General features: G+C 39.1%; 1 protein-coding gene across 5 annotated transcripts in view; it reads left to right on the top strand.

Annotated features, from left to right (window-relative positions):
* The window catches only part of PICALM (phosphatidylinositol binding clathrin assembly protein), a 64,932-nt gene extending 39,114 nt beyond the window's left edge, over positions 1-25,818 (top strand). The window contains exons 11-23 of one of the 5 annotated variants that reach the window (XM_032184427.1): positions 312-448; positions 2,602-2,702; positions 7,634-7,783; positions 9,672-9,752; positions 12,231-12,338; positions 13,246-13,377; positions 13,468-13,498; positions 14,182-14,281; positions 15,749-15,772; positions 17,945-18,004; positions 19,701-19,805; positions 23,331-23,433; positions 24,348-25,818. In XM_032184427.1, coding sequence (XP_032040318.1) covers positions 312-448; positions 2,602-2,702; positions 7,634-7,783; positions 9,672-9,752; positions 12,231-12,338; positions 13,246-13,377; positions 13,468-13,498; positions 14,182-14,281; positions 15,749-15,772; positions 17,945-18,004; positions 19,701-19,805; positions 23,331-23,423 — 1,122 coding nt within the window. In that variant the 3' untranslated portion in view covers positions 23,424-23,433; positions 24,348-25,818. The remainder of the gene's footprint in view (positions 1-311; positions 449-2,601; positions 2,703-7,633; positions 7,784-9,671; positions 9,753-12,230; positions 12,339-13,245; positions 13,378-13,467; positions 13,499-14,181; positions 14,282-15,748; positions 15,773-17,944; positions 18,005-19,700; positions 19,806-23,330; positions 23,434-24,347) is intronic. The other 4 variants (XM_032184435.1, XM_032184445.1, XM_032184454.1 and 1 more) reach the window with 4 other exon arrangements.
* Positions 25,819-26,853: the final 1,035 nt, after the last annotated feature.

Genomic DNA, 26,853 nt, shown 5'->3' with positions numbered 1-26,853 from the left:
GCTCTATTTGATAGCTTAAGATTCTTGAGAGAGCAGAGTGAAAAGCCAGCGTTGTTGATACTGGATGGGTGCTGGTGGCAAAGCACTGGAAGTAGATTCTTACATATGCTGTACAACTTGTGAAGGGTTTGTTAAAGCAGTTTCTGAAGGATTTGGGGCACTGCTGACTCTTGTAACTATCTTAAGTAACTGACGCGCTACTGTGTGGAATAATTAAAAAAACAATCTATAGATTTTGTTCTGCTTGCCTCTAAATTCATATACACAAATGTTGTTTCTGGATTTCTTATGCCAGCTCACTTTCCCAACAGGAGCAACGTCTAAAAGAACTTGCAAAGAAACCTCATACCTCTTTAACAACTGCAGCTTCTCCTGTGTCGACTGCAGCAGGAAGCATAATGACTACACCAGCCATTGATATTTTTTCTACCCCTAGCTCTTCAAACAGGTATGCTTCAATGATGTTGCTTCACTGTGAGATGACGTGCAGCCAGGGTTTCCTCTAAACTTTAGAGGAACATACGTTGGAGAAGGTTGTTTGGGTGTAGAGCGTGTTGGTGACTGAAATGTTTTGTGTAAAGTTGATGGGAAAATGACCTGTCACTAAAAATAACAATGTAGAAATGTTTTTCATCCTCTGTTTGCAGAATAATTTTTGATAAGAACCAACTGCTGACAGCTCTTGTATCTGTTGTCAGGCAAGCAAGACAGTTGAAACTGTAAAATGCACGTGCCCTGCCCTCAGAGAACCTTACAGGTTATTTTGGGAAAAATCAAATAAAAGTTCAGTATGGGAGGTCTTAAAGATAACACAGGATTTATATGTTGCATTTCTAAGTCTTCAGAACTTGAATTGTAACAAATGTTCTGGGTAGATTTTCACAAAAAAGGACAGCCTGAAACAGGGTTTGAAAAAAGAGAAGCTGGTTTTTACAGTCTTGAGTTGTCTGTGGAACATCTGTCTGCAAGGACTTGCAAAGATAGTGTAGGAGTACTCAGTGCCTGCTAATCCTGCTCTTTGACTAGCAGGAACTGCTGGTATGAGTAAGCTTGTGAGCTTTATTCTGTAAAATACTTGTCAAATCGAATAATATCAGAAGGTGCAGTGCTGCTATGAGTACGGAAGAAGGAAATAACTCTCCTAAGGCATATTTTTGCTTTGGATTTGAACCTAAACCTGAAGAAGAATTGCTTAGTTTCGTTAGAACTCATGCAAGAATCTACTTGCCCCCTTTTGCTCTTTGCAGTTCTTTAGAAGGAGTCAGCACTTCTACAGCCTTCTGTCCCACTAGAAAGCTATTGTAGGAAGTTACTTGACACCACATATGTAGCAAATAGCTGAGTCATGTATAAGGAGCTTGAGAATCTGTCAGTGTTCGTAACTGAAAGGTTTCCTTGATTTATTTTTTTTTTTAAATTACTTTTTAGAGGCCAAACTATTTGAAATGGCAGCATGCTTTGAAATAGGAACTTTGAGTGCCTGATTTTCCTTCTTACAAGGTCTGAAATACAGAAATATCTGGCTAGACATGCTTCATATTTCTAAATTCAGTTGCTGGCAGTATGACTGATGAGCAAAGAACAGATTTTACAACAGAAGCTGCCATGAAGTGGGTTTGTTGGATTGTAAGTTCAGTTGCTTGCTATTAGATGGAATGTTTCCATTGAATTGATGACCTGAACGAGCTTTACTTGAAAACGACTGACTCTCGTGCTCACTTAACAGTGCTGTGCCAGCCCATGCTACTTTTTAATAGAGGCAGTGGTGGCAAAATGTGACTTTGATCACTGTTGAAGTGAAATAGTAAGAACTGAATGATGCAAGGAATTGGGTCAGCAGGAAGAGATAAAGGTCTAGGATGCCCCTTCTAGCCTTTAAACTCTGCTAAACTCTGCCCATCTCATTTCAAAAGAACCTTGAATGCCACAGTTACTCTGCTGCTGTCCATAGCCAAGTGTGCAGATGTTGGTTCATCTCACATGCTGAAAAGTTCCAGGTGAACACCAGAGCTCCATTTTTTTTTAGGAGGAATTTGATTTTGAAATTAACTCTTTGCTGGAAGATGCCTTTTATTGTGCCTGTTTACTCTTGAAGTCATTGCAACGGTTGTATTTTAGACTTCACTTTTCATTTCTGTAGGATGTTCTTGGATCTCAGTTTGGTTTAGATCTGAGTAGATAGATCTGATAGATTGTAGAGTTTCAGGTGTAACGTTTTGATGGTGTAACCCATTAAAGTAAGTTCCATCAGCCTGATCTCACACTGTGGGGTTTTCATGAGGTTATTTTGCTGAAGATTACTGAATTTAAGAGTTTTAGCCATGGTGTTAGACTGCAAGGAAGATGGGAAGGCTGTTTATTTTTGTCTTGGCTTTGGCAAAAGTCATTTGATATAATAGAACTTGCTTACTATATTAACACTTTTCTGCAAAACTGAAAACATGAAATTCAGCAGGCTTTATGATTGTGGCTTTGTTGCATCTGTTTTGTAACAGCCAATTTGTAACAAAGCTTCCTTTACTGTTGGCAATTATTAGTGTTTGCCTTGTATTGAAAACCATGGTGTGCAGTTCAAACAGTTGTATTAATTTGTCGTTGTAGCACTTCAAAACTGCCAAATGATCTGCTTGATTTGCAGCCGACGTTTCATCCATCTGTACATCCAATATCTGCTGCTCCACAAGTAGGAAGTACCTGGGGAGGTAAGAATCCTGACTCAGATTAAGGTTCTAATTGCTGTGGCAAGATTCCTGTGAAATGTTTCCCTAGTCTGTGGGCTGTTTCTTCAGGAAAAACTTGTGAAGAGAACTTGCAAAGACAAGCTAGAAATGGATTAAAGGAGCAGGGGAAAAGTCAGATCCAGGTACAGATTAAAGTAATATAGGAGCATGTGGTGATCACAAGCAGTCTTGACATAAGAGTTGTTAATAAAAATGTTCTTTTAGTTCCAGCTGAGTCAGCCTTATAACTGCTGTCTTCAAGGGTCACATAGCAAGCTACAGAAGCTTAGCTGTGAGAAGTCATTTCTGTGAAGATGCGTGCCAGATACTGAACCGTATCATGTACTGAACTCGAATATGCAAGTTTTCAAATAAGTTTTAAATGGTGTGAAGTTAAAAATCAGTTTTGCAAGTGATAACAGAAGAATTTAGATGAGGCAATTGTGAGACAAATGTGTCTAAAGAGCAAGACAATCCAAAGCTAGTTTTTGAAAACAAAACAAAGCACCTCTTTGAAATGCAGCAGAAAACTTGTATTTAACTATAAAAGCAAATTAACTGTGGCTAAATCAAAGAAAGAGATCCAGCCAAAGCTTTTTTTTTTTTTTTTTTAACTGAAGAGCTAAATTGTGAAAGGGAATCTCTTCAATTTATTTCAGAATATGCACATTTTTATTCTGCCCCATTACTATGATGGACTGAATGGGAAGTTAGATGATATTACTGATCTAGGCATGCCCTTAAACCAGGGAGACAGGGCAGGAGTGTTCCAGTACATCATGAGTGGTGCTTCAAGATCAGTTAATCTTAAAGGTTATGGTCAAAGCTGTTGCCGTTCTTCTCTTTTCTGCTTTGCAGTGTTACAGAATACTTCTTGTGTAGGTAACACATGCTGGTGGCTTGTGTTGTTGGTTATACTGGTGGAGGATTAAAAATCTCTTACAGAATGTTTCTTTTTACCTTTCTATATAAATGACACTTAGTTCCATAGCTTACTATTTTATTCTGTGGCTATCTCCAGATAAGCATTTTAACAAGCATCTGATTTGTAACAAATTTCTTTTATGGTGTGGAAAAAAAAAAAGTAGGAGGTGCTACATCAAAAAGCTTTATAGGCATTGGAAAATACTATTCTGAAACTTTACATCACGATTTCTATTTGAGCTATAGCTTTTCCGAAACATCTTTCCAGTTAACTAACTTATTTTTGTAATAAACAGCATATGTATTCTACTTTCCTGTTTACTTTTGTTGTGTGCTTTGTGTCTTGTATCTTTTTGTGTTCATCTGTAGGGAAATAACACATGGTTTTGGGTGATGGAAGCACTAGTAATATATGTGCTAGCTTAAAAAAAACTCACAGCTTACTTGTCCTTCAGTTTGGCTGAGCAGAGCATATTTGAGAAAGATGCAGTGGGGAGCATATCAAGCTATGCCTACAAATTTCAATGCTTATTAGGCTTAAAGTTTAGAAATGGAGAGAAATGTTTTGGCTCATCTTGTTTGCTTTTGGTAGTACCTTCTGTTTCAGCTTGTCCTAATTATCTCAGGGGTGGGAATTAGACAAGGAAGTTACCTTCCTCATGAATGTCATTCACAATCTAGGGTTTTTTATTATCTTTATTATTTTTGGTATTAATAACCTGAAATTGAGCCTGGAAGTCTGTTTGTTTAATGTTGTGCCTTACTCCTGGTAAGGTCTTCAGTAATAGTCATTGATAATCTGCTTACTAATGGCACATTTCTAAATACTTAGAAGATTAAATTACAGATGTTCTGCTGAAGTTTTAGGTCAAAGCTCTGAGATCACCAGGGTTTTTTTGTTAGATTCATTTTCTTTTAATGAAAGCTATGTGGCTTTACAGACATGAACACTCACTTCACATAGGCAAGGTAGATAAGAAGTGCTTTCCACATTTTACAGATGGGGAAATCTGAGCAATTAACTGACTTGCCTGAAGTCATACGGCCAGTCAGTGGCAGAGCCAAGAATGGGACCTGAGCTATTTCCAGTCCTGTGCTCTAACCACTGCACAGCATCCCTCCCTTAGGTAATTTTCTGACATGATGATGTTTGTATTTGGTGTATGTGGTGACTTTGAGAAGAGTATGGAACCAGGTGCAGATGGACAAGAGACAGGTAAAGATTGTGACTTCCATGCAGCAACTCTTAGATATGTAATAAAAGGATAAACTGTTACAGAGGCATTATATTTGGGTTGCTGCCTTTCATTGTCGTCCTGAAAAAATGTTAAGGCTAATAACGAGGTTAAAAACTCCCAAAGAATAGGTTCTGAATCGCATGTTTTCAGTTTATTTTTTTCAAATTGTGAGAGATACCCCTGGAAAACCTTTGTCATTCTTAATGTCAGGTAAGATACTTCTTGACGGATAACTTAAAGACAGAAGTTGGCCAAATTTAGATTACTTTTTTTTTTTTTTTTTTTAAATGCACTTGAATCACTAATGCCTTCAGATAGCCTGAAGGTGCAGAGCGGTTCCCTTGACACAAGCAGATGCCATGTGTATTCAAGGATGAAATTAGGCTCTAGAAATGTTTAGGTGTTGCTGTCAGGAGAGACAGCAATTTTTTTTTTAATTTGAATATGCTGGGATGTGAATTACCCCAACCTAATTAATTTTCAATTACCTTTGTCACCTGTGTCACAGCATTGGCAGGTTTTGAGACTTGAACACGCCAGCTAGAGCTAGAATGAGACAGACCAGCAGAGAGTCTAAAACCAGGTTACATTTCTGACAAAATCCTGATAATATAAAATTGCATTGCGTGGTCTTCCTAGCCAAAACATGAATTTTTATGCAGTCTTGGTATTTGGGAACAGAAGGTGGTATTTAACAGTTGCCCTATTTAGTATATGTTTAATTTCAGTGGATAGTAGATACAAACAAATATTGTAAACCAATATTAAAAAAAAAAAAAAAAAAGCTAAAAAGAGTAAAGGAAGTTTTTATCAAAGATGTTTATTGGGATTGTTCAGAGACCACTCCAGCAGTATTTGTTCTGGTATACTTGCCAGTTACCAATTTGTACCTAAATTTAAGAAGCGCAACAAATGTATCAGTATGGAAATAATCAGTTTGCTCTATCTGATGGGAATTTTTCCAGTTGCAAGGAGAAACAATAGAATCAGAACAATGTGAAGCAGCAACAGAACAAGCAAGCAGGCGTTGATTACAGAATAATCTCATCTGTTTTATTGTCAGATCTGTTTGTTCTGCACATTCCGAAATAGCATTCGTAACAGACAGCAGTTACAAGTACCTGCAAGCAAGGATGCAGTTTCAGGTGACTGGCACATCCACAAGTACGTTAGGTGGTAATATGGTTGTCTAAAACAGGTGTAAGACATTTGAAGGCTTTGTATTGTTGGTGTATATAACAAATACAATACTAGTTTATGGTGCTTATCCTTTACTCACTGTTGGGCACTGTGATTTTGATAACAATGATTTATAAAAAGGCCTTTGAAGGTGCTTGTTCTTGTGATGTAGCCAGGCACTCCAGGAGAGAAGTCAAGTCTTACTAAGTTGTCAAGCTTACAGAAAATGAAAGTGTGTATTAAGCCTGCAAAAAATAATTCAATGATTCAAAGACTTCATTTTCTTTAGCACTTACATGACTGAAAGCTACATGATACCAGGCTATTTAGGATTTATAGTTAAGAATCGTGAAGGTCAGATTTGGGCAGAGAAAATAGTTTGAAGCTGCTGCCTACATCACTGCAGTATTTGTAAGAGTTGTGGGTAAGCTGTAGTCTAACTAGGTTTAAAAGAAAAATGTGCCAAAACAGTGAATCACTCAAGAAATCTCTTACAACTATTACTCCAACATTTCTGTATGTGATTTTTTCTAGAAGAGCAAGCTGCAGTTCTAGGTAATGTGATAAAACAGTCATACACAGGGCTAGATGCAGTTCTTGCTGATCTCACCAGGGAGTTCTTGAGTTTTCCATCAAGGATTCATGTACTTTGAAGCCAGACAGCTAAGCCTCACTTCTTTTTGCCAGTAAGTTATTTCATTCTAGCTGTGTTCCCTTTTCTTTTTATATGCTGGATCCTGGAATGCTGTATACGTCCTGAAGAAACCTCAAAACTCTTCTGTGTCTAGGAAGTCACTCACACAGATCTATATTTCCCTTATTCCCACTGCTGTCTGTTGGTTTTTAGTCAGGCACTGTCTCTTTGACACTGCTCCTGGCTGTTGTCCCTTTAAGCAGAGCAGGTTTTTGGTTGCTCGCAGATAATGGCTGTTGGCAGTAAGAAACAGGCTTCTGCCCTGTGTGCCTACCTCAGTGCAGGTAAAGCTCTCAAGAATTACATGATGCCCAGTAAGTAGAAATCCATAAACAAAGTTTAAAGATCAGGAGATGGGAAAGTGCAGGTTAACAGCTCCAGTGTTGGGGTTTGGGAGATGTTCTTTATTTATTTTGTTAAATCCAGCCCTAGAGTTGACTACTTTCTTCCCATCTGGACTCTGTTGTGGTAGGAGGCAGTCACTGCTCCGGAGAATTTTTTGGAAGCATCAGGGGAGCATGTCTGAGGCAGGCAAAAGCTGGTTGTGTTTAAAGAGAAGTAACGTACTAATTCTCCATATAAAACTATGGAAGAAGCACACGATATAAGACCAAGATGGTATTCATTCATTTTAAAATTACATGAAAATTACATGAATGGCTAATACCTGTAGTCTTTCTCTCGAGCAGGGAGTGGATAGCTCTGGACAACTTGAAAATTAGGTAATATTAGTTAGGTCATCCCAAATTTAGAGATGTCCAGGAGAAGACTATACTTCCTGGACTACTCTGAATTCTTACTCTCCTATCCCTAGGAAGTAACATATAACTAAATCCATCTCCCTTTTCTTCTTTCTCTTGCTCTCTGGAATTGGACAGATCCTTTTTCTGCTACTGTTGATAATGTTGATGATGCCATTCCAAACCTAAATCCTTTCCTTACAAAAACTAACGATGCTGCTCATCTGTCTGTGTCTTCTGATGTTTCTACTTTCACCAGTAGGACACCCACACATGAAATGTTTGTTGGTAAAGTACCGTTTTAAACTAATTACCTGTTTCCTAAAATTTTAATAGTATTCTGGTTTCTAAAGTATATTTGTGGGGCTTTAGAGGAACTGGAAGCTGGTCATTTGGGGCTTTTGTGCTATGTTAGAACTTGATTTTATAGCCATGCCATGAAAATAGCGTTAGTATCCTTGCTTAACTGCCTAAGTGGTTTTCTTTTTGATGTAAAGAAACTTGCTTACAGTTAAAGCAGTTGCATTTCAGTACCTCTCAACCCAGTTTTTTATGTTTGGGAATTTTAAGGTAAAATTATATTTCTAAGAATTGAAAGGAAATGCTACTTTCTGTTCCTCATGTTGAAAAATTCTTTATAAATATCCCTGAAAAAAAAAGTAAGCTCCTGTGTTTTTTCCCCAGTTGTGTTGGCATTAACAAAACTGATAAAGCCGTGGGCATTTTGGTACGTACTGTGCTCAAACTCTACCTACCAGGCGATTGACTAAGAGCTCACCTTTTAAAAGCTATGAATAACTTAGTTCAGAGGTGATTCAATGTGCTGTCATACTAGAAATCCCTGTGCCATTTCTGTTGGTGCAAGTACTTACTAATTGATTACGTTTTGAATTTTAGCTTTCTTAGTAAAAATCAGTTAATTATACGTTAGTTCTGTTCCTAAGCAAACTTTGGTTTAAAGACAGCCTTGCCGAACCAACGGGGCTTTCTTTTTTCAGATTGAACCCCACTAGAATATATCTCAGAAGAATCCAGACTGCCTTATAAGAGAGATTTGGTAGCTCTGACATTTGTTAACAGGGATAAAACAAAGGATCGTTTCAGAGATAGGCATACCACCTATATTTTGACTAGTTTTCTGTCTTGTCTTTTCTTGGTGGGGGGAGAGGAAGAGAAGCAAGTCTCCAGAGCAGAACTTGTGCTGTGAAACTCCTGTCCAGAATTCCCAGGGCAGATTAGCTGGCTAAGGCAGGAGCTTACAAATACTTCAAGCTGTTACTCCTGCATAATAACCTGGTCTTTCTCTAATCTCTCTTTCCCATGCTTCCAAGACAATGTGTATGGCTGCAGGCGGATGGAGAATGACTGTTTGCAATACACCTTTTTCACTAGGGATGTTATTCCACCACATCCTGTGCATTTGTTCTGCAGCCATACAAAAAGCTGTGTCAGTGCAGGGCTGTCAGCGAGCAGCGGGGTGGGCCTTGGGGATGGTTTGGTGTCACATTCGTCACACTCCAGCCCTGAAATCACCGGAGATGGATAGCCTTGTGACCCTGCTTTCCCTTCCAGCATCTCATTCTGCAAAGTCGTGTCTCAATCCAAAGTGTGACTTCCTGGCAGATTGCTCAGTGAAATGTAGATGCAGCTTTAGTGGTAGCACAGGCAAGGTGCTACGTTAATGTGAACGTGGATTTAAAATAATTCTTTCTGATTCTTTAGATCATTACAATCCATTTACTGAACTAAATCCCTTTGTGGCAACCAAATATGAATCCACTGTTGGGCTGTATCATTATACGTCAGGTATATTAAAAAAAAAATGCCTTGAAGCTTTTACACTTGTTTTTTTTTTTTTTTTTTTTTTTCCCAAGGGTGTAAAACATGGCATTTGCTTGAAAAGAAAAGAAAAATGTGTTTATCCTAACATAGCTGTGGTGTTGAAACAGTTCTTCTTCCTTTTAGTATTATAGACAATGAAAACTTGTTTCTCGTATGTCTTGTGTGTATTAATTCCACTGTGTTATTTCTATGTTATTAGATTATATGTGGGTTTATAGGCTAACCTGAAATTAAATTTCTGAATAGCAAATTGAGTATATCTTGGTTCTCTTTCTGTAACTCTCCTTCTTCTCCTTTCCTGGCTTTCTCTCTTTTGTGTGCCATGCCTTATCAGACTCTTTTTGTGGTCCTCAAGCTTACCCTAATGCTTCTCATTTCCGCAATGAGCCTTCTTCTGTAGCTGGTCTATTTGGAGGTAGGTAATGGGATGCAGCCTTACCACGAGCACGGAAATGTGAATGTGTTGTGTGCCTAGACCTAGTAGGTATATCATTGGCTACAGAAGTGTGTTATTACTTTGCCTCCAACTTTGATTCATGTAGTAGTGCTTATGCTAGATGTGTTGTCACAAGTGATTTATCTATTTTCAGCTCGTGCTAAGTATTTAGTATGAGAAATGAGTATCTCCCCATTTCAGGATTTCCTGTAGTTCCCATGGTGCCGCACACCACATGAAAGGCTTCCACATTTTAAATACCTTCTCATCTAACTCAGCCTCACTGTTTTGAAGACAAAGAGACTGGGATGTTGCTGCTTCTGCCACTTCAGTTGATATCCTGCTCTTAAGCAGTGCACTAAACTAGAACAAAGGTTTGCAACAAAACATGCAAAAGGTCTTTGCTGCATTAAATTACCGTCTAATCACTTGTGCAGCTGTGTAGTGTCAGCATAGTGACTTGGCACTGATGCTATTTCAGGAATACCTCGCTGACAGTTGTTAACCAGGCTGTGGACTCTGACAGATAATCCATCTAAACCAGGCAGAAAGAGTGTTAACATTGCTGCAATGCCAGGTTTAGGAATACCTTCAGTGAATGTTTTGTGGGAGAGTTAACTCTTAAGCACATAAAGTTACATTTTGTTTTACTGTCTTTAAATAGAAACCAACTGGATTCATTTAATGAAAGGTTAAATCCTCCATGTCACTGTTTCCTTTGTTCCATATCCAAAAAATAGAATAATTAGTTCCTGTCAAGTCTTGTTTTACTCTCTTAAAGGAGCTCTGTCTGGCCTTTGCACCTTTCCCAACGTGTAGGTTAGACAACGTGCCCTGGACTGATGGTTCCTACCAAGAGTAGGATTAGATCTTCTCAGAGCCTGACTCAAAGGAGTCCCATGTAACATTTTGTCTTCTCGCTTAGCTTTACGTAGCTTGAAACATCCTAAAATGTGAGAGCAGGAGGTTTAGCTCGTACCAGTTAAGCCCATTTTCTTAAAGAAAAATCAGAGCTATTTTAAGTCACATTTTTTATTGGTACAGGCACGATTTTAAAAGTTGCAGGACATCCCATCAAAGGAATTCCTATCTGCAGTTCAGAGTCTCTGAAATGGCTTGTTACAACCTGACGGTACACTTGTCACAAAGATACTCATTTTGGTTTGTTGTTTATTTACCCTCTATCCTCTCCCACACTACTGCTGCCCTTGTGTTGCTGTATGCTGGTCAAAATTTTCCTTTGGTTTGTTTTTAATATAAGCTGTATAATTTCTTAGCAGTGGATGCCTTTGACTTGTATGTTCCTTTAAAACAAATAAGAAGAAAAGGTGATGCAAATCAGTCTATTCTGTGAAGTTTCTGTACAAGGATAGCACCACATAGTTACTAGTTGTTAGGTGAAAGCTCACTTATTTCAGGAGAACAGTAAGATTGAAATGAGCTGTCACAGCAAACAACATGAAATCTGACACATCGGTTCATGGAGATGTTTTATTACTAAATTATTTGTCACCCTTTCCTTTTATTTCTCTGTATCATCAAATTTTCTGTTCTCTAACAGAAAAGTTGGTTTTCACGCTGGCATTGCATCCCTTGGTGCTTCTCACACAAAAGGAATAACTACTTCTGTAACTGCCTGAATGTCGAGATGTAGAGGCACACATGTATGCACAGGCTTGCATGTGTGCTATATGTAACATCAGAAATGTGAGTTTAGAAACAGCTCAGCACTCACTTTCATATTATTGACCCATCGACTTTATTTAATACTGCCCCAAAATCTTAATACTTTGTGCCGCGATAAACTTTAAGCATTGAAAAAAGTATATGTATTTGGAGAACACTTAACAAGCAGACTGTATCTGCTCTACAGGTGCACGAGAGGAGACAAATGAAGTAATTAACGTGTTCTTAAATATAACAAAGCAAGCGTTATAAAAATGTTAGTATTAGGAGCCTCTAACTGAGGGATTACAAGTCAGGCATCTTGGGATAGTATGGATTTTGCTCTGGTTGTATCTGAGAGGAGCTCAACTAACACAAAAGATGAAGAGAGCATTCTACAGGCAGCTGATTTTGAAACAGATTCTGTATCCAGCCACTTGCATTGCCTGCAAAAACACAATGATTATTTCTTAATACATCTATTGTAAGTAGTTTGTAAAAGAAGATGTTATAAATAGTGCAGAGATTTAGCAATGGGCGAGGGTCTGCCATGGCCCATCTGCCCTATATTTTGAGAGAAGCTTTTTTTTTATGAATATTTTTAAACTGCTTTTAGCTCTTTCCCTATACGCTTCTTGATGTCAGGGTATAATCTGGGTATTTGAGGTATTCCTAATCTTTTTGCAGTATTTAAATAATCTATGTGTTTGTTTGGCTTATCTTGCATAAGAAGGTAAATTTATGGGAAATATACTTCACAAAAGCATTAAACTTCCTTCTTTTTCCCCACAGGGTTCACTCCGTCCCCTGTTGCTCAACCACAGCCATCAGCTGGCCTTAATGTTGACTTTGAGTCTGTGTTTGGAAACAAATCTTCTAATGTTGTCCTAGATTCTGGTGGTAAGATGTGTACTAAAATAGATGACATATGTCCTTTAACATTTTATTTATTGTTGAAGTATAAATCACTTAATCTGTTTTTATTCATACTGCTGTGACAGTGTTCCAGCTGAAAAAAAGAAAGTGGGCTTTAAAAGGTCAATAACAGCATTCTTCATCCAGCTCTTTCTTGGATGATCAAAAAACTTGTTCCTTACGTGCTATTTCTGCATGCATTCTGATGAAATGTTTACATTTATTTCCTGCACTTAAAGCTTTTGTGCATTAAAACTTCACACAGTGAACAGCCTTTTTCATTTGTGTTGTCAACGTAAGATTGCACTTGGAGACCACAGGCATAAGAAGTAGAGTTAATGTTGCTTCTTTACGTGCAACACATTTTTTTAACACTTATTTACTGATGTATTATATTTGGACGTGGAGATGATTTATCTTATATGATCATTTCCTGAAAATAATCAAAACAGTTAATTTGGATTGTAATCATATGTTCTTTTGAGCATCTGGAAAGTAAATACTTTCTGGTCTTTTGACATTGGATTCTTTTGGTATTGGATTAGTTTTGGCCAAACCAGTGATCTGCTTAAAAACAAAAATACATATTTTGATAAGATTGTAATCTTTTAGATATTCTTAATTTTGTTTTACATTTCCATTGCTTTAGTCATTGTGAATCCATTTCATGTAAAATAGATGTCACATAAGTTAAACCAGTAGAGTAAAATCTCCTTCCTGTACTAAATATCTCCTTTATTCATAGGCATAGTAGTCTTCTACTTCTTATACTTTGTCGTATCACTAGGTTAAAGTTTGTATTTTAGCTTTTGTGTTGAACTTGCTGTCTACTTAACTGAACATTCACAGGAGGCCTGTGACTCAAATTGCTTATTTTGCTTATCATTCACAGGCTTTGATGAATTAGGTGGTCTCCTAAAACCAACAGTGGCCTCCCAAAACCAGAGTCTTCCAGTTGCCAAAGTACCACCGAACAAGTTAGTGTCAGATGATCTGGATTCATCTTTAGCCAACCTTGTAGGCAGTAAGTACTGAATGACTTGCATATAAATGCTTATTTGATTCTTCTAAGTGAATGGAATTTCAATAGTGTTTTTTTCCTACTTTGTGACAGATTTGGGCATTGGAAATGGAACTGCTAAAAAGTGAGTATGCCTAATCAAAAGTTGAGCATTTTAATTATCTTGGTAGTGAGATGTTACGAAAGCACAGGTTCAAACCTTTCCATAACAATATTGCGTTAACCTTCAGAGCATGCTTGGGATAGGGCTTCATTTCTCATATGAGGTGCAATGAATTGTTGAAAGCTGAAGGTGATTGTAGGTGGAGTAGTAATGGCAGTGATACCAGGCAAGGTGTCATCCTTTCTATGATTCCTTTTGGATTTTCTGCATATTCAGGAAATGAGTTGATCCAAATGTTGTAGTAGTTGTAGCAGACCTTATAGAGACTTCTGTGTAATTCAGAGGTGTGTAGAGCTGTATTAATGATTGTGAAACCACTACCCCAGGCTTATTGGGGCATTCTGTGCTGATTGTGAAATCGTTTGAGGAATCTAGTATGAAGTTGTTCTTAACTAACCTATTTTGACCCAAGAAAAGTCAGCTGGACTAACTTACCTGTACTGGGGAACTTGACTGAGCTTAGATAAAGCTGAGGTGGCTCAAGCTAGACACTTTGCTTTTCTTACAAAAACAAGTTGTCGTGAGACCTTTCTTCAACTCCTTTGCTGAATGAAAGTCACATTTCAAAGAGGAAATGGTACTTGCCTGAGGGAATTCTGTAAGCAAATCCATTGTTTTCTAACCATTTACAAATTTATTTGAAGTGATGTAAACTGGACTCAGCCAGGTGAAAAGAAACTAACAGGCGGTTCCAACTGGCAACCCAAGATTGCACCTACAACTGCGTGGAACGCTCCGACGTTGGTAAGCAAATGCTCATTTTAAAATAGAGTTCTGTGTAATTAGATATGTGGACTGATAAATAACCAAAATTTGGAAGTGACCTGTAGTTGCAGTAGAAAATTGAAGAAGTCAGTTTGAGATGTGTGTTTTGGATTTTGTTTTTGTCAGCTGTGCAGCTCTAGTAAATGAGTTGCAGTGTGACATGCAAGTTCATCATTAATTAGTATTTGACCAGTCTCTCTCATGGCTTCGTGTTTCACTAAACTGACATAAAGCTGTGAATTGAGATGATGTGGGAGGGCACTTCACAGTCTGGATAAGTAGAAGTGTGGAAAGTGTGTTCTTAGGTGCATCCATATGTCAAGCATGTCTGATGTTACAACATGTAGCGTGCTCTGGGAGTGAGAACAGGCTGGAAGATTAATCCTGGGGTACTTGCACAGGTGTCTGTGCAGCAACGCAGGCTATAGCTTTCTCAATGTGTGTAACTACTGCTTTCCTGCCCTGATGTGTGCAATCGTTTTTAATGCATGTCAGTTTTGGTGATGTCTATTTTAGCATGTAGTGTTGGCAAGGAGGTTGGATAGCGTGTAGGGCAAGGTTTCTTGACTAATGTGTCCAAAACCGAGTTTATATGGGTAGTTTTCACAATGCTAATGAACACTTTTGTATGTGAATCCTACTCACTCTTCACCAATGACCTGGAGAACTGACAGAACAGATAGCAAAAAGTCCCTGAGGATTTATTGCAGCTGTAATTGACTGGGGGAGGTTGAAGCCACAGGATAATAATAAAACATTGTGGATTAGGAAAGAGTCTCTCTCTGGATCCACCAGATCTTCCCTAGTGGGCGCCCATTTCCAGCTCAGTCACGTAGACAGAAATATTTGTGGGCCTTACTGGAGGATATGTAGGGATTGAAGAAACTGGGACTCCACACCTGCTTTAACGACTGGTGGTTTAAGTTTACGTGTGTGCTTGGATCTGTTGAATAACTTGTGTCCTGTGTGTACATCTTCTTGTGATAAGTCATTAAACTTAACGGCTTTTATTCCTTAGAGACACTTTTGAGACACTTTTCCTGTGAAACTGTTCTGTTAACATTTATAAAAAAAAAAAAAAAAAAAAAAAAAAGGAGGAAACTAGAAATAATCTAGAAGAAAGTTTGTCTTCCTGTGCTGGTCTATTTATTGTGGAGTTGCTGCTGCTTGCTAAATAAATATGCTTTTGAAAATAAGGCTTTCTTGCCTTCAGAAAAAAGGCATATATCAAATAAATGGACTATGCAAACTAGTGACGAACCTAGTGGTGACAGTATCACAGATGTATGTTGTCTCATTAAATGACTTGAATTACAAGAATGTGTTGGGGTAGACATTTAATGTATTTGTGAACTAAAATGCTATCTGTGTATATTCCGTTGTGTAAGTATTTGCTTCTAATCCAGTGTTATTGCATTATGTAATTGTTCTCCCTGGGAAATACAGAATGGCATGCATTTTCCACAATACGTAAGTGAAACAACCCACAGCCTTTTTGCAATCAACTGGCATGCTGATATTAACCACTGCTGTTGCAGAATCTCATAACCTTCTTGCTATTTACACATTTCTCATTTTAAAATCCTTGGTGTGCCAAAAATTGAGCTTCTCCTAGCATACACAAACTTCATAGGTGTTCTGCAGGCTCTTGACTCGAATGATGGCATGGGAAATACCGAGATTTTTTTCCTTGCTTTAAACTGTACCATTTGCTGCCAGAGAGCTGGGGTGTGTGTCTGTGCTGCCTTTAATGCACTTGGTGACTTTTGAATGAAGATAAGGTGTTTGTGTTTGAATAACTGCATGAAATCTCACGGGCTTCTGTTATACTTGGCACTTTATCCACGTTTATGGTAGATCTTGAATTTTTTTTTAGTGGGGAGAGACCAATATGCCATCAATGCTCCTATAAAAAAGAACATCCACACTGACAGTTTACAGTGGGCAAGCAGTAACCTGTGCTTGCTGTCTGAGGAATGCAGTTTCTTTTCCTTTCAGAGGTTTTTTAATGTAAATATTGGTCTTTCCCTGTATCCTGTTTTCATTGCAGGGTAACTAATAAAAGGTGGTAGGTCTATACTTGAGCACTCACAAAACAAATTTAGTCAGCATGTTTGTAAGTGCGTAAGCAAAAAAAAAAAAAAAAAAGGAAGCAATAAAACAAACAAAACAGGCAAACAAAACCCCTCAGGGCAGCCTTTCCTGCTGTGTGGAGTACCTGGGTAGTAGGCAGTGTAGATGATTCTTGATTGGGGAAATCTGTCCTGGTGACAACTGAAATGTCAGTGACACCAGCCACTGTACACGAACAGGCAGCTGATAGATACTTCAGAATTGACTCCAGAAGCAGCATTGCTGATGCTTTATTTGTTAGTTTACCACTTGTCTGCTGTAATTAATGCAGCATTATGGATATTTTGCTGATTCCCTTTTTTCTGTATTAACAATCTCCTGTGCACTGAGATGTGTATGGTCTTTGTCTCATCGTGAACAGTACTCCCCACAGCACAGGACACAGAAATTAAACTTTTTCTTAAGAGAAGCTGACAGGAGGTGGAGAGGTTAGACAGCAAGCTATCTGAATACTTATAAGCACAATTCGTAGTCCAGAAAAACAACTAAACCTTTTTTGTCCTTGTAAGAGTTTATAGTAATTTCAAAAGTGGCCCATGAAACTGAAAAAACAAAGTGGTTCTGATACGAAGAGCTGTCTTTAAAATATTTTTCTACTTTCTAAGAGTTGTCAGCTGTTTTTACATACATGTTGCCAAGTTGTTTATAAACAGTAGCTTCATCCCAGTTTTTTCCCGTTGACAGCATTCTTGTAACTTCACAAAAGTTACGAGTGGGTTACGGGTAATATAAGCACATCTATAAAGTATTAAGGGGATTTTTAACCTATTCAAATCGAGTGCACTAAGTGGGTGAGTGAGAGGGAATGTAAAGTACAGATTCACATTTTCTATGTAGATGTAAATCAAATTCTTTTTGGACTTCTGTCTGCTTAAGTGAATGATTCCACTGTAGTTTTAGAATTAATCATCCTGTTACCTAGATTTACTTTGAGACTGAGCAAGAGACAAGAAAAGCCAGCTAAGTTACTATCCCAATCCTTAGATGTTAAAGTTGAATTTACACTGGAACATGGTAGGAAAATCCCTTGGCTAAAAAGAAGAGAATTCCTGTAATGTCTGCAAAAGCAATGGGAATTTGGCCTTTTGATCCTTAAAATGCTCTCTTAAGGTCCTTTGTGCACCGTTACTTCTGATTTTGAAACATAAACATTTACTTCATGGGATTCAAAAATAAATTTCTGAATTTTCCCTCTAAAATTTCTGTTTATCATACTTTGTTCTTTAAAGAAAAAGCGAAGAAAGCCAGCAGAATGGTAGCTTGCAGTTTAGTCAGCCAGAATTCAAACAGTTCAAAAGCAAATATTTAATTATAAAATTATCAAGGTCATCTAGAAGCTTTAGCTTAGATACTCTGTCTCCAATAGTTTGGGTACATTTTAACGCAAGACTGCAACTTCTAATAAGTGCACAATTGCTCTTTGCTATATTCATGACATGCCAAGCGCTGCAGCGTTAGCAGCGTGCAGCTGGGCTCCACCTCTCATTTCACCCCTGTTTGTCCCTTCAGGCACCACCCGTCATGGCATACCCTGCCACAACACCGACAGGAATGATGGGCTATGGGATGGTAAGTACAGCTGGTGTAATCCCAACAGAAGTCAGACACTCTGTTAGGATTTCATTGCTTATTGCAATTTAAATGCTTATTGCAGTAGCGGTGATTTTTTTTTGTGAACTACTTCCCTGAAGACTGAATTTCAGCCCCTTATTCTTCACCAGATCATTAAAAACCTGGTTTTCTGCGTGAGCATAGTGTCTTTTTACATGAAATTCAGGCTTTTCTTACTTTACTTGGTTGTTTTTTGCTTAACTTAAGACACTGTGTTCTTGTTGGGCTGCATTTGTGTAGGAATAGATATATCATGTAAGTATAGCCACACTCACAACAGGAGTGTTTTATTACTGAACTGAAACCATCCCCAGGTCCGTGCTCCCAACCTCAGCAAAAGGTGTCTGTATGGATGATGCTATAAACCTGTGAGGTTGTGGCACTGTGTCGTGGTGTCGCTTGAGAATTGCAGCTCTTGCTGTCGCACCAACACCACAAGTCTTTTGATACAGACCTGATTTCTCTGCTTGTTGCTCTGCAAGGTTGTTCAGTGTTATTTTCAAATTGGAACTAAGAAAACTTCTGAAATGATGTGCTTTAACTCTTCTTTATTAGTGTGCTTGTACTGATATAGCACAGTTCTGAGGGAGTTTTCCTGGAACAATTATTTTGCTCAGTGGCTCCCTGATTTGTACAATAGAAAAAGCTGTAATGCTTCATCATATAATCAAATTTGATTCACGATTTGTAATTCCTATGCCTTCAGTAAGTAAACAGCCAATGTGACAAATGGTGTTCTGGAGGGTCTTGTGTTCTCCATTACCCATCCCCTTCAAACTTGGTCAACACAAGTTGGCACTGCAGGTACAAAAAGCATTTTTTTGGTGATTCTGATTGAGCAGCTGGGGAAGGTAACATCTTTAGAAAGTAATCTTGCATAAAGCAGCTTTAAATGCCAGTAGGAAATGGCAACTAGAATTAATAGTAGTTGTAGCTCTGTTGTTCTGAGTTGCTGTTACTTATTCAAAAACATGCAACATCTGAGCAGATGGATGAGATGGGCTGTTACAGAATGACTGATTGGCCTTAGGACACATCCCAAAAGTCACTCGGGCTCATTCATGCTTGACTCAAGACATTTACTGTGAGAAATCTCGTAACTGTTGACCTGTTTTACAAGCTAGTCTTTAGCTTTTCCTAAGAGCAGTAATACACTCCTAAAACCATTATTATATGTTAAATTCTTAATTTGTCAGAATCTCAGAACACTTCAGACTTGGATTGCAAAATGACTTACGGTTAACTTTATGTGTAGTTCGCAGTTTTGATTTTTTCCTGAACTCCACCAGCTCTGCATTGATCCCTGTAAAATGGCTCTTCTACTTTTGGAGGCATGAACAGGGAAGTGTTGTCAGACTTCAGCTTTAGGGGCAAGATGAGCAGCACAAATGCTGTGTTTAAACAAGTATTTCAGTGTTTCAGATCTGTGCAGCAAGAGATTAAATGGGCTTTGTTGTTACTGTGAATATTCCTTAACAATGCTGTTTCTTACTAGTAACCTGTATTTGTGGAATAATGTAGAAATGTTTTGTATGACTGCACATATCTAATATGACCAAGGCTTTTCATGCACTTACCATCTTCCTTTCTCTTCTTAATTAGTTGAAATATGTTAACGCTACATATGACTTAATATTGTCCTGATTTTTTTCAGCCATCACAGATGGGAGGTATTCCAGTAATGACACAGCCAACTTTAATATACAGTCAGCCCGTCATGAGACCACCAAACCCTTTCGGCCCTGTACCAGGAGCACAGGTGTGTATATTCAAAATTCCAAACTCAAAAGGAACAAATTATAGCTGGGTCAGTTTCTTTAAAGGTATTTCGGTATCTTGTGTTGGACAAATGCATTGCACAAGCATGTTAGTTCATGTAAGGATTGAGTCTTCTGTCCAGGGTGATGGCATCAAGTTTGTTTTACAAAAACAAAGCAGGTGATGTCTTACGCCATTGTTCTTCTGGAAGTATGATTGAGGTTTTCCTTTGTTTCCAGTATAGTAAAGATATTCAATAGCTGCAAACCACTCTGGTATTTCCCTATAAGTGAGGTTCCTGTTTTTTTAGGTTTTCATGTAATGTTCTGTATAGATCCATTGCCTAACAAACAGCAATAAATGATGTGATGAAGGGATACTCTGAACACTGACAGTAGCAGACTATCCATGCTGCTCCTGAATTCTTCCCTTTTCTTCCTTGTTTTGCAAACTTCTGTCACTGGGAAGATTGCCTGGACTTGGACCAAGAAATAGGGGAAGAGGGAAGAACGTGGAGGGGAACAAATGTTGAATAATTCCATGCTATTTTCAGAAAATAGTGAGATCATTGAGAATTTATCGAGATACTTGTATTTACTAAGTGTAGTAAGGTGGAGCCAAGTTTAGTTGGAAGATTGGAACAACGGCATTAATGCTGCATGTTTTTACTTGCCAGTCACATGCTTCTTAAAGTTCATGCTGTACTTCGTGATTCTATTTTTAAAAAATATGTAATATATTGAGATTGTATTTTGATCTTACTATAAAGTAAGATCAAAGCTCTGTCTTCGTAGGTTCAGAAACATGCAGGTATTTCTTCATTTAGGTGAAGCACTCATACTTGTGGGTGGGTGTGTGTTTTGGGGCCTCTGGAGTGTGGAGGGAACAGACTTCAACAGTAAAAAAAAAAAAAAAAAAAAAAAAAAAAGCCTCAATTTTCTCCATTGCCTTGGTCCAATCCTTAACCTGAAAGCTGTTTTATGCTTCCAGTGGACAGTATCCAACCTCTTCTCATCTTAGAGTTATGTGGGTAGATGTATTTTTTTAAAGACTTTCTGTGAAAGAGCCACTGTTAGGTTTCTTCACCTAGAAATGGTTTTTGCAATCCACTTTCTTTTGGACTTCTGAAAGCAGATTTGTACGTTCATTGTCACTTCAGGCAAGTGGTTCAGCAACTTTTGCTTGGGGTTTTATGTATTTCATGGAAAAAATGTTTGAACTGCCTAATTAGGCAGGCCTGTCTAATTCACTTATAAACAGGTAGGTGGGTCTAAATAGGTGGGTTGACCCTTCCTGCCTCATTTGACATTGCAGGGCTTGGTCTAGGTTGAATCCCAGCTGGCTGTCATAACAGGAAAAGGAGGAATTAATCACAAGTGAGGTGTGTAGAGTTATGTTTATTGTGCTTATCTGACAGCATGCTTGGTTCCTGCAGAAATGAATTTGGTTGAAAACACGCCCTTTGACTCAGCACTTACTGAATGACCAGGAAGGATTTTAATTCAGACAGTCTGTGTTACTTGCAGGTGCTGAGTTTTCAGAAATTTGACTTCAGTAAAGCAGAAGGTGATGGAGGTGAGGCTTTGGGTCTGGTCCCACACAGAGCCTTGCATTTCAAATGGCACGAACACGAGGCAGTAAGGAGGCGAAATCCAGCTCTAGACATGTTAGTGCCAGGGGAACTGATGGCCAGTGCTGTTGTTCTTAAATGCTTTTGCTAAAAAACTGCTGTGGTACATTCTGGTTTTAGTTATATTTATAAGCAGTACTCTAGATAGAGATGATAAATGTAGGAAACTTAGTCTAACTATACTTTACGCTGGTTTTAGGCTTCCTTTTTAATAATTAGAGTCTTGTTAAAATACATATTTATTCTAAGTTACTTTCTTGTCTGAATTTAGCTGGGCCATCTAGTAAGTATTTGATGTGAACAGACTTCCTGAAATTTCACCTCTATTTCTGGTTGCACGCTGATGTTACACAAATGGCAGAGCTCTAAACCTACCAGTCTTCCACACTGCTTTCAAACTGGGCCATTTCTTTGGACATAATTTGGTAAATTTCCAATTAATACCAATTTAACGGGATTTTTATTATGCAGCTTCAAGTCAATTGATCATGAAGAGAAAGGATGTGACATGAAATGGAGTTGCAGTGGGCATCCCCTGATGCCTGATGGAGTTAGGACCCTGATAGACTTGTCATTGGTATCATTAGCCTGCTTCAAATCCTGGAGAGTGGTGTTGGGGTGGGAGCTGCAGCTTTCCAGAGGGAAGAACCAGGTTGGAAAGGATAGCTTCTGACACCCTGAAACTGCTTCTCAAGCACTTCCCATCCTGTCTCATGGCTCTTCCATAACCTGTCTGTTTGGTAGCATTGGTAGCAGGGTTTCAGGAAAGAGGTAGGTTTCAGTCCTGGCAGAGAGTATCGATCCTAAAAGAACTCCTCCCTATATGGTTTCTGAAACGTTAATGTGAAAAATGTGATTTTGCAATGGCAATATTTACGCTCCAGGCACTGCTGCAAGCAGTTCCCATAAGCGTGTTCCCTGTCACACGTAGGTGTGCAGACCCTCAGGGGCTCTGAAGAAAATACACCTCTGTACAGGGGGTTCTGCACTGGGTACAGAGTGTGGGTGTGTGCTGGTCACTTGTGACTCGGTTATGAGTAAAGTGGTGGAGTTGAAAGTAGAGAAGTCTGACTGTAAGCATAGTGTAAAAAAGCACCATTTTTAACTGGGAAAGTGCTAAGAAAGGGAAAAAGAGATTAAAAAAATCAAGAAAACAAATAGCAGATCCTCCTGCCATTGCAGCTTGGGGATTATTGGCTCCTTCCAGCAGTGGCTGCTGAAAAGCCAGCATCCCTACCTGTCAATTCTACACTTTGTAAGGCTGAGTTGGTAGTGGGGTGCTTTAAATACGTGGCTGTCCAGTGGGATTTTTGTCAGGGCATGGACTTGTGGCCTCAGTCTTTGGTTCGCACTTAAACAGCAGCAGTTGAGAAACTCTTGCCTATTTCCCAAGAATATATCCCGCGTTCTCCTTTAAGGCCCCAAGTTAAGAATGATCTGTTAGGTGCTTTCCATCCTCTTTTTAGATGCCTCATACTTCAAGGGGAAAAGAAGCTGAGAGCTATTTTGTTGGGAGAGATACCCAGGTGGCTGCTGGGCACAGTTCAAGAGCTTTCCCTGGGAAGCAGGCAGGGCGCTGACATTCCCCAGGAGTGTCAGGTTTTGTATCTTATTTCATAGAAAACTGGGAAGGTGCAAGGTTATCTGCTTGTTTGGAAAATACCCCTTCAAGTTTCCTTTCTGGAGGGACACCTCTGGCTCGTTTCTGCATTACACCAACCATGCTGAGGCTTTCTGTTTTCCATGTGACCAGAACCTTGGTTTAGTAGTTGGTTTCTGCCAGTTTTGCCTCTTAACCTCCCCTTGTCCTTTCATTACACGTTCAGCTTTCATATTCTGTCATTCTGAGACCTTTTTTTCTTTTTCTTTCCCTTTCTCTGTCGTCTTTCCTACTAGCTGTCTGCAGCATCCAGCCCTTCCAGTCAGAGTCCTCACAGAGCCTCAGGAAAGGACCCCTTTGCAGAGCTCTCTCTCCAGGATTTCTTGTAGAACAACTTAGGTATTGTCCATTATTCTGGGGAGATGCTGGTTTTGTGACGTAGAAATTAAAGCTCTAATCCATGCTTTACGGCTAGAAGTGGTTTAAGAAAACGCTAATAAAAACCAGTCGAGTTGGAAGCATTGTGGAAGTGACTGGGAATTTCACTATCCTTGGCAGTTCAAGGGCCCCATCAAGCGGAGCAGTGTTTTTTCGCTTCAGCCCATTGCAAACAGTTTGCTAGTTCCCTTCTGCACTACGGGAGCCAGGGCACGCAGCACTTGCTAGGGAGACTGGCCTGGTTCTGCCCCCTGTTCACAGGTACACAAACAGCAGGAAGATGTTGAGGGCTCAGGATTAGCAGCACGCACCTGACTGCTTCCAATGGTCTGCTCGTGCCCTTCGCCGACTGCTCGGCGAGGTGCTGGGCTCCAAGTGTACAGGGGCTGTGTTTCGGTAGGGATGTGCCATGGGATTCTTGTGTTCTTGTTATTGGGGTGGGTGGGAGCAAGAATGAGTGAAACCTTAAAATAATGTAAGAACACATGGTGCAAAGAGTAGGCTGGTAGTGCATGGCGTGGTGTGTTCGTCCTTGGGCGCTTCCTCTGGAGCAAAGCGAACGTGGCCTTGAGCTCACTGTGCAGCCGCGCTGATCCATGTCACCTTGCTGCTGGTAGCGAGGTCCCTTGGGTAAATCAGGTGTGTTGGTGTTGGATGGAACAGCTCAATGCAAGCAGGTGTTCTGAAGGCTGGTATAGTCGGACAAATGTCCTCATCTGTTCTTATTTCTTGGTGAATTTCTGTTCTACAACTTCAGAACGGTGGCTATCTTGGGCATATGGGGAATGGAAACTTCTGAAGAAAGCACAAGCTTGTAGTAAAATCCCACTTCTGGTGATGCTGGATGTTAACGTGAAGGTTTTTCATCTTTCCAGATTCAGTTTATGTAACTGGGTTAGATGGAAGAGAAAGAACGTTTCCAAAAAGATGTGCTCACCAGTAAGCCCCCACTCCAGGAAAAACTGAACTTCAGTCTGTCAAACCCTCCTCTTCCACTAAGTGATGCCGTGACACGATGAAGACCAATGAAGGAACCTGGGACAGCTCCATCGGGAAGCATCGACACACAACACAAAGCCAAGAATTGACATCAATAAAGACTGAGATCTGTTCTTTTGTCCTGGTGACTAACACGTCAATACTTTCAGCTTCTAATAATATCCATAATCGGTAACGTACAAAGAGAAGCCTTTATTAGGGAAATTGAGATTGGTGTTTGGAAATGCTGTCGGGAATGGAGATGTGTCCTTTACCGTAACTCGAAACAAGACTCCGGGGAGGGGAGGGTCAAATCCTAACTCTTAATTCTGCAGTTACCTTTTCTTCAGTCCTCACAAATGTAGGCACAGCAGTAATGGAAATTAACTTTTTTAAAAAAAAAAAATATATATTCAGTTTGCAGTAGACATTCCTTATGTATTATTGTTTGTATTTATTTATGATTATCAATTTAACATTAATATTGTATCAAAAAAAAAACCTCCTTATGGAAATGAGTATGGATGTATACAGTATGTCTGATTTTTATCCACAAAGAATGAATCTGATTCAGAATGCTTTTCAGCTGACATACAGAGCACTAAATATTTTAAAGGTCTGAATCTAATGAATTCTCAGTATATATGGGAATTAGGGAAGAGCTGTAAAATGCATTAATCCTTATAGTCAATTCTGTGCCTAGGATTTTGCAAGGGAACAGTTAACTGACTAGAAGAAGCACTACATTTTTAATTCAGCATTAGTGCATTGGGAAGGAACTTTATTGCTTTGTGCTTGGCATGTCATTATTTTTACATTTGACATTATAAGGCCTTTCCAAAATGAATGTGAGGAATTGCTTTCACTTTAAGACTTTCCTTCTTTTCTGTACAAAATAAAATAAAAACTAAAAAATTGAGGTATCGTGAGGTGGGAGGGAAGCCTTTTCAGTTGGCGAGTGCCATGTTTCTGATCACATACCTTTTAAGAGTTAAAAGCGGGAGGTAGCTTCCTTACGTACGTCTAGTGGGAATTTAGATAATGAAGAATTAAAGCAGCACTGTTGATCGGTGCATTGTGTAAATACATCATTACTTCTGGGTGCAGAGGGGCCTTCAGAAGGATAGTCAGTGATATGAAAGCAATTCTGTACATGAATTAAAGCATACTTGCTGCATTGTCTCTGCAGATTCTATTTTTGTTTAAAATATTAAAATGTATGTTAGCAAAGATGGGTGGATTTTCAAATAAAATGCAGCTTCCACAGAATTTTGTTACGGTATGAACGTCTGAGGTGCTTTTCTTTTTTTGCTGCTTACAAATGTGCACTGATACTTGCATTGTTTACTTAATAAAATACCAAACGTATTTCACACGTGCAGCTTGTATTGCAGGCCGTGCACCACGCCGTGAATGCCACGATCTGTGCGACGTCTTCCCGGTGGTGCCGTAGCAGAGGGCCTCGGTTCATCGTAAGGAGTTGTCGCAGCAACAGCTGATTCCTTAAGATGATGTTTCCCCATCTTCTAGTCTTTCAAAATACTCATGGCAGTAAACTCGTGCTGTTTATAACCAGGCAAGAAACAGAAATACACCAAAAATTATTTAGGTATCTACTCCAAGATAGCTAATGCTGGAGAAGGTTCGAGCAGCTGCTCATGCCACCGTCTGCTTTAAATGCTGGTTTTCATCACGGGGTGCTGATAGAAGTGGAACTTCTTCTCAACTACCTGAAACTTGTCCTGAAGGTGTATAACTGTACGTCTTAAAATGATCAGTAATTTAGAATTTCTTTCTAAAAGCACAAATAAAACCATTGAAACCGTTTCAGAGTACGTAATGCACAAGCTTAGATCTGGTGAGTTTAGTACACAATTTACTTAAATCCTCACCTCCCTACAGTGAGGCTTTCAGTCTGGAAGCGTGCCACTCGAGAACAATTTCTTTTCAGTTTTTGCTTGCAGTTAGAACATCAGAAATGTGGATTATATCTGAGTTGAGGTTAGATGGAAAAGAAAAAAAGGTGGATGTTTGTGTCCTGATGGCTAACCAGGGAAAGAATCATTCAGAGGCATTATTCCTAACTCATAGAAAAGGTTAAGGTAGACTGTGTTGCTTCTCCATATCCCAGTGTGCAGGGTGTGATAAACACCAACCTTCTTTTTAGGACCGATGCTCTATGCAGTATTTTCAGTGTGTTTCATTGAATTTAGACCTCTTTGATTCCTTAGAGCCCCTTTGAGGGGCTGTGAGCCTGAGGTTGCAAACTCCTGGTCTCAAAAAAGGCTCATCTGTAGGGCTGACTGTTATCCTCTGCTGGTAACTCACAGCTGCTGCGTTATGGAGCACAGATGCTGTCCAGGCTAAACCTTGTTGGAGGCTTTGATGATAAACTTTTAGTTT

The sequence above is a fragment of the Aythya fuligula genome, chromosome 1 (genome assembly GCF_009819795.1).
Source record: "Aythya fuligula isolate bAytFul2 chromosome 1, bAytFul2.pri, whole genome shotgun sequence".
In the NCBI taxonomy this organism is placed as follows: Eukaryota; Metazoa; Chordata; class Aves; order Anseriformes; family Anatidae; genus Aythya; species Aythya fuligula.
Note: the sequence above shows the minus strand (reverse complement) of the source record. Positions and strands in the feature narration are given on the sequence as shown.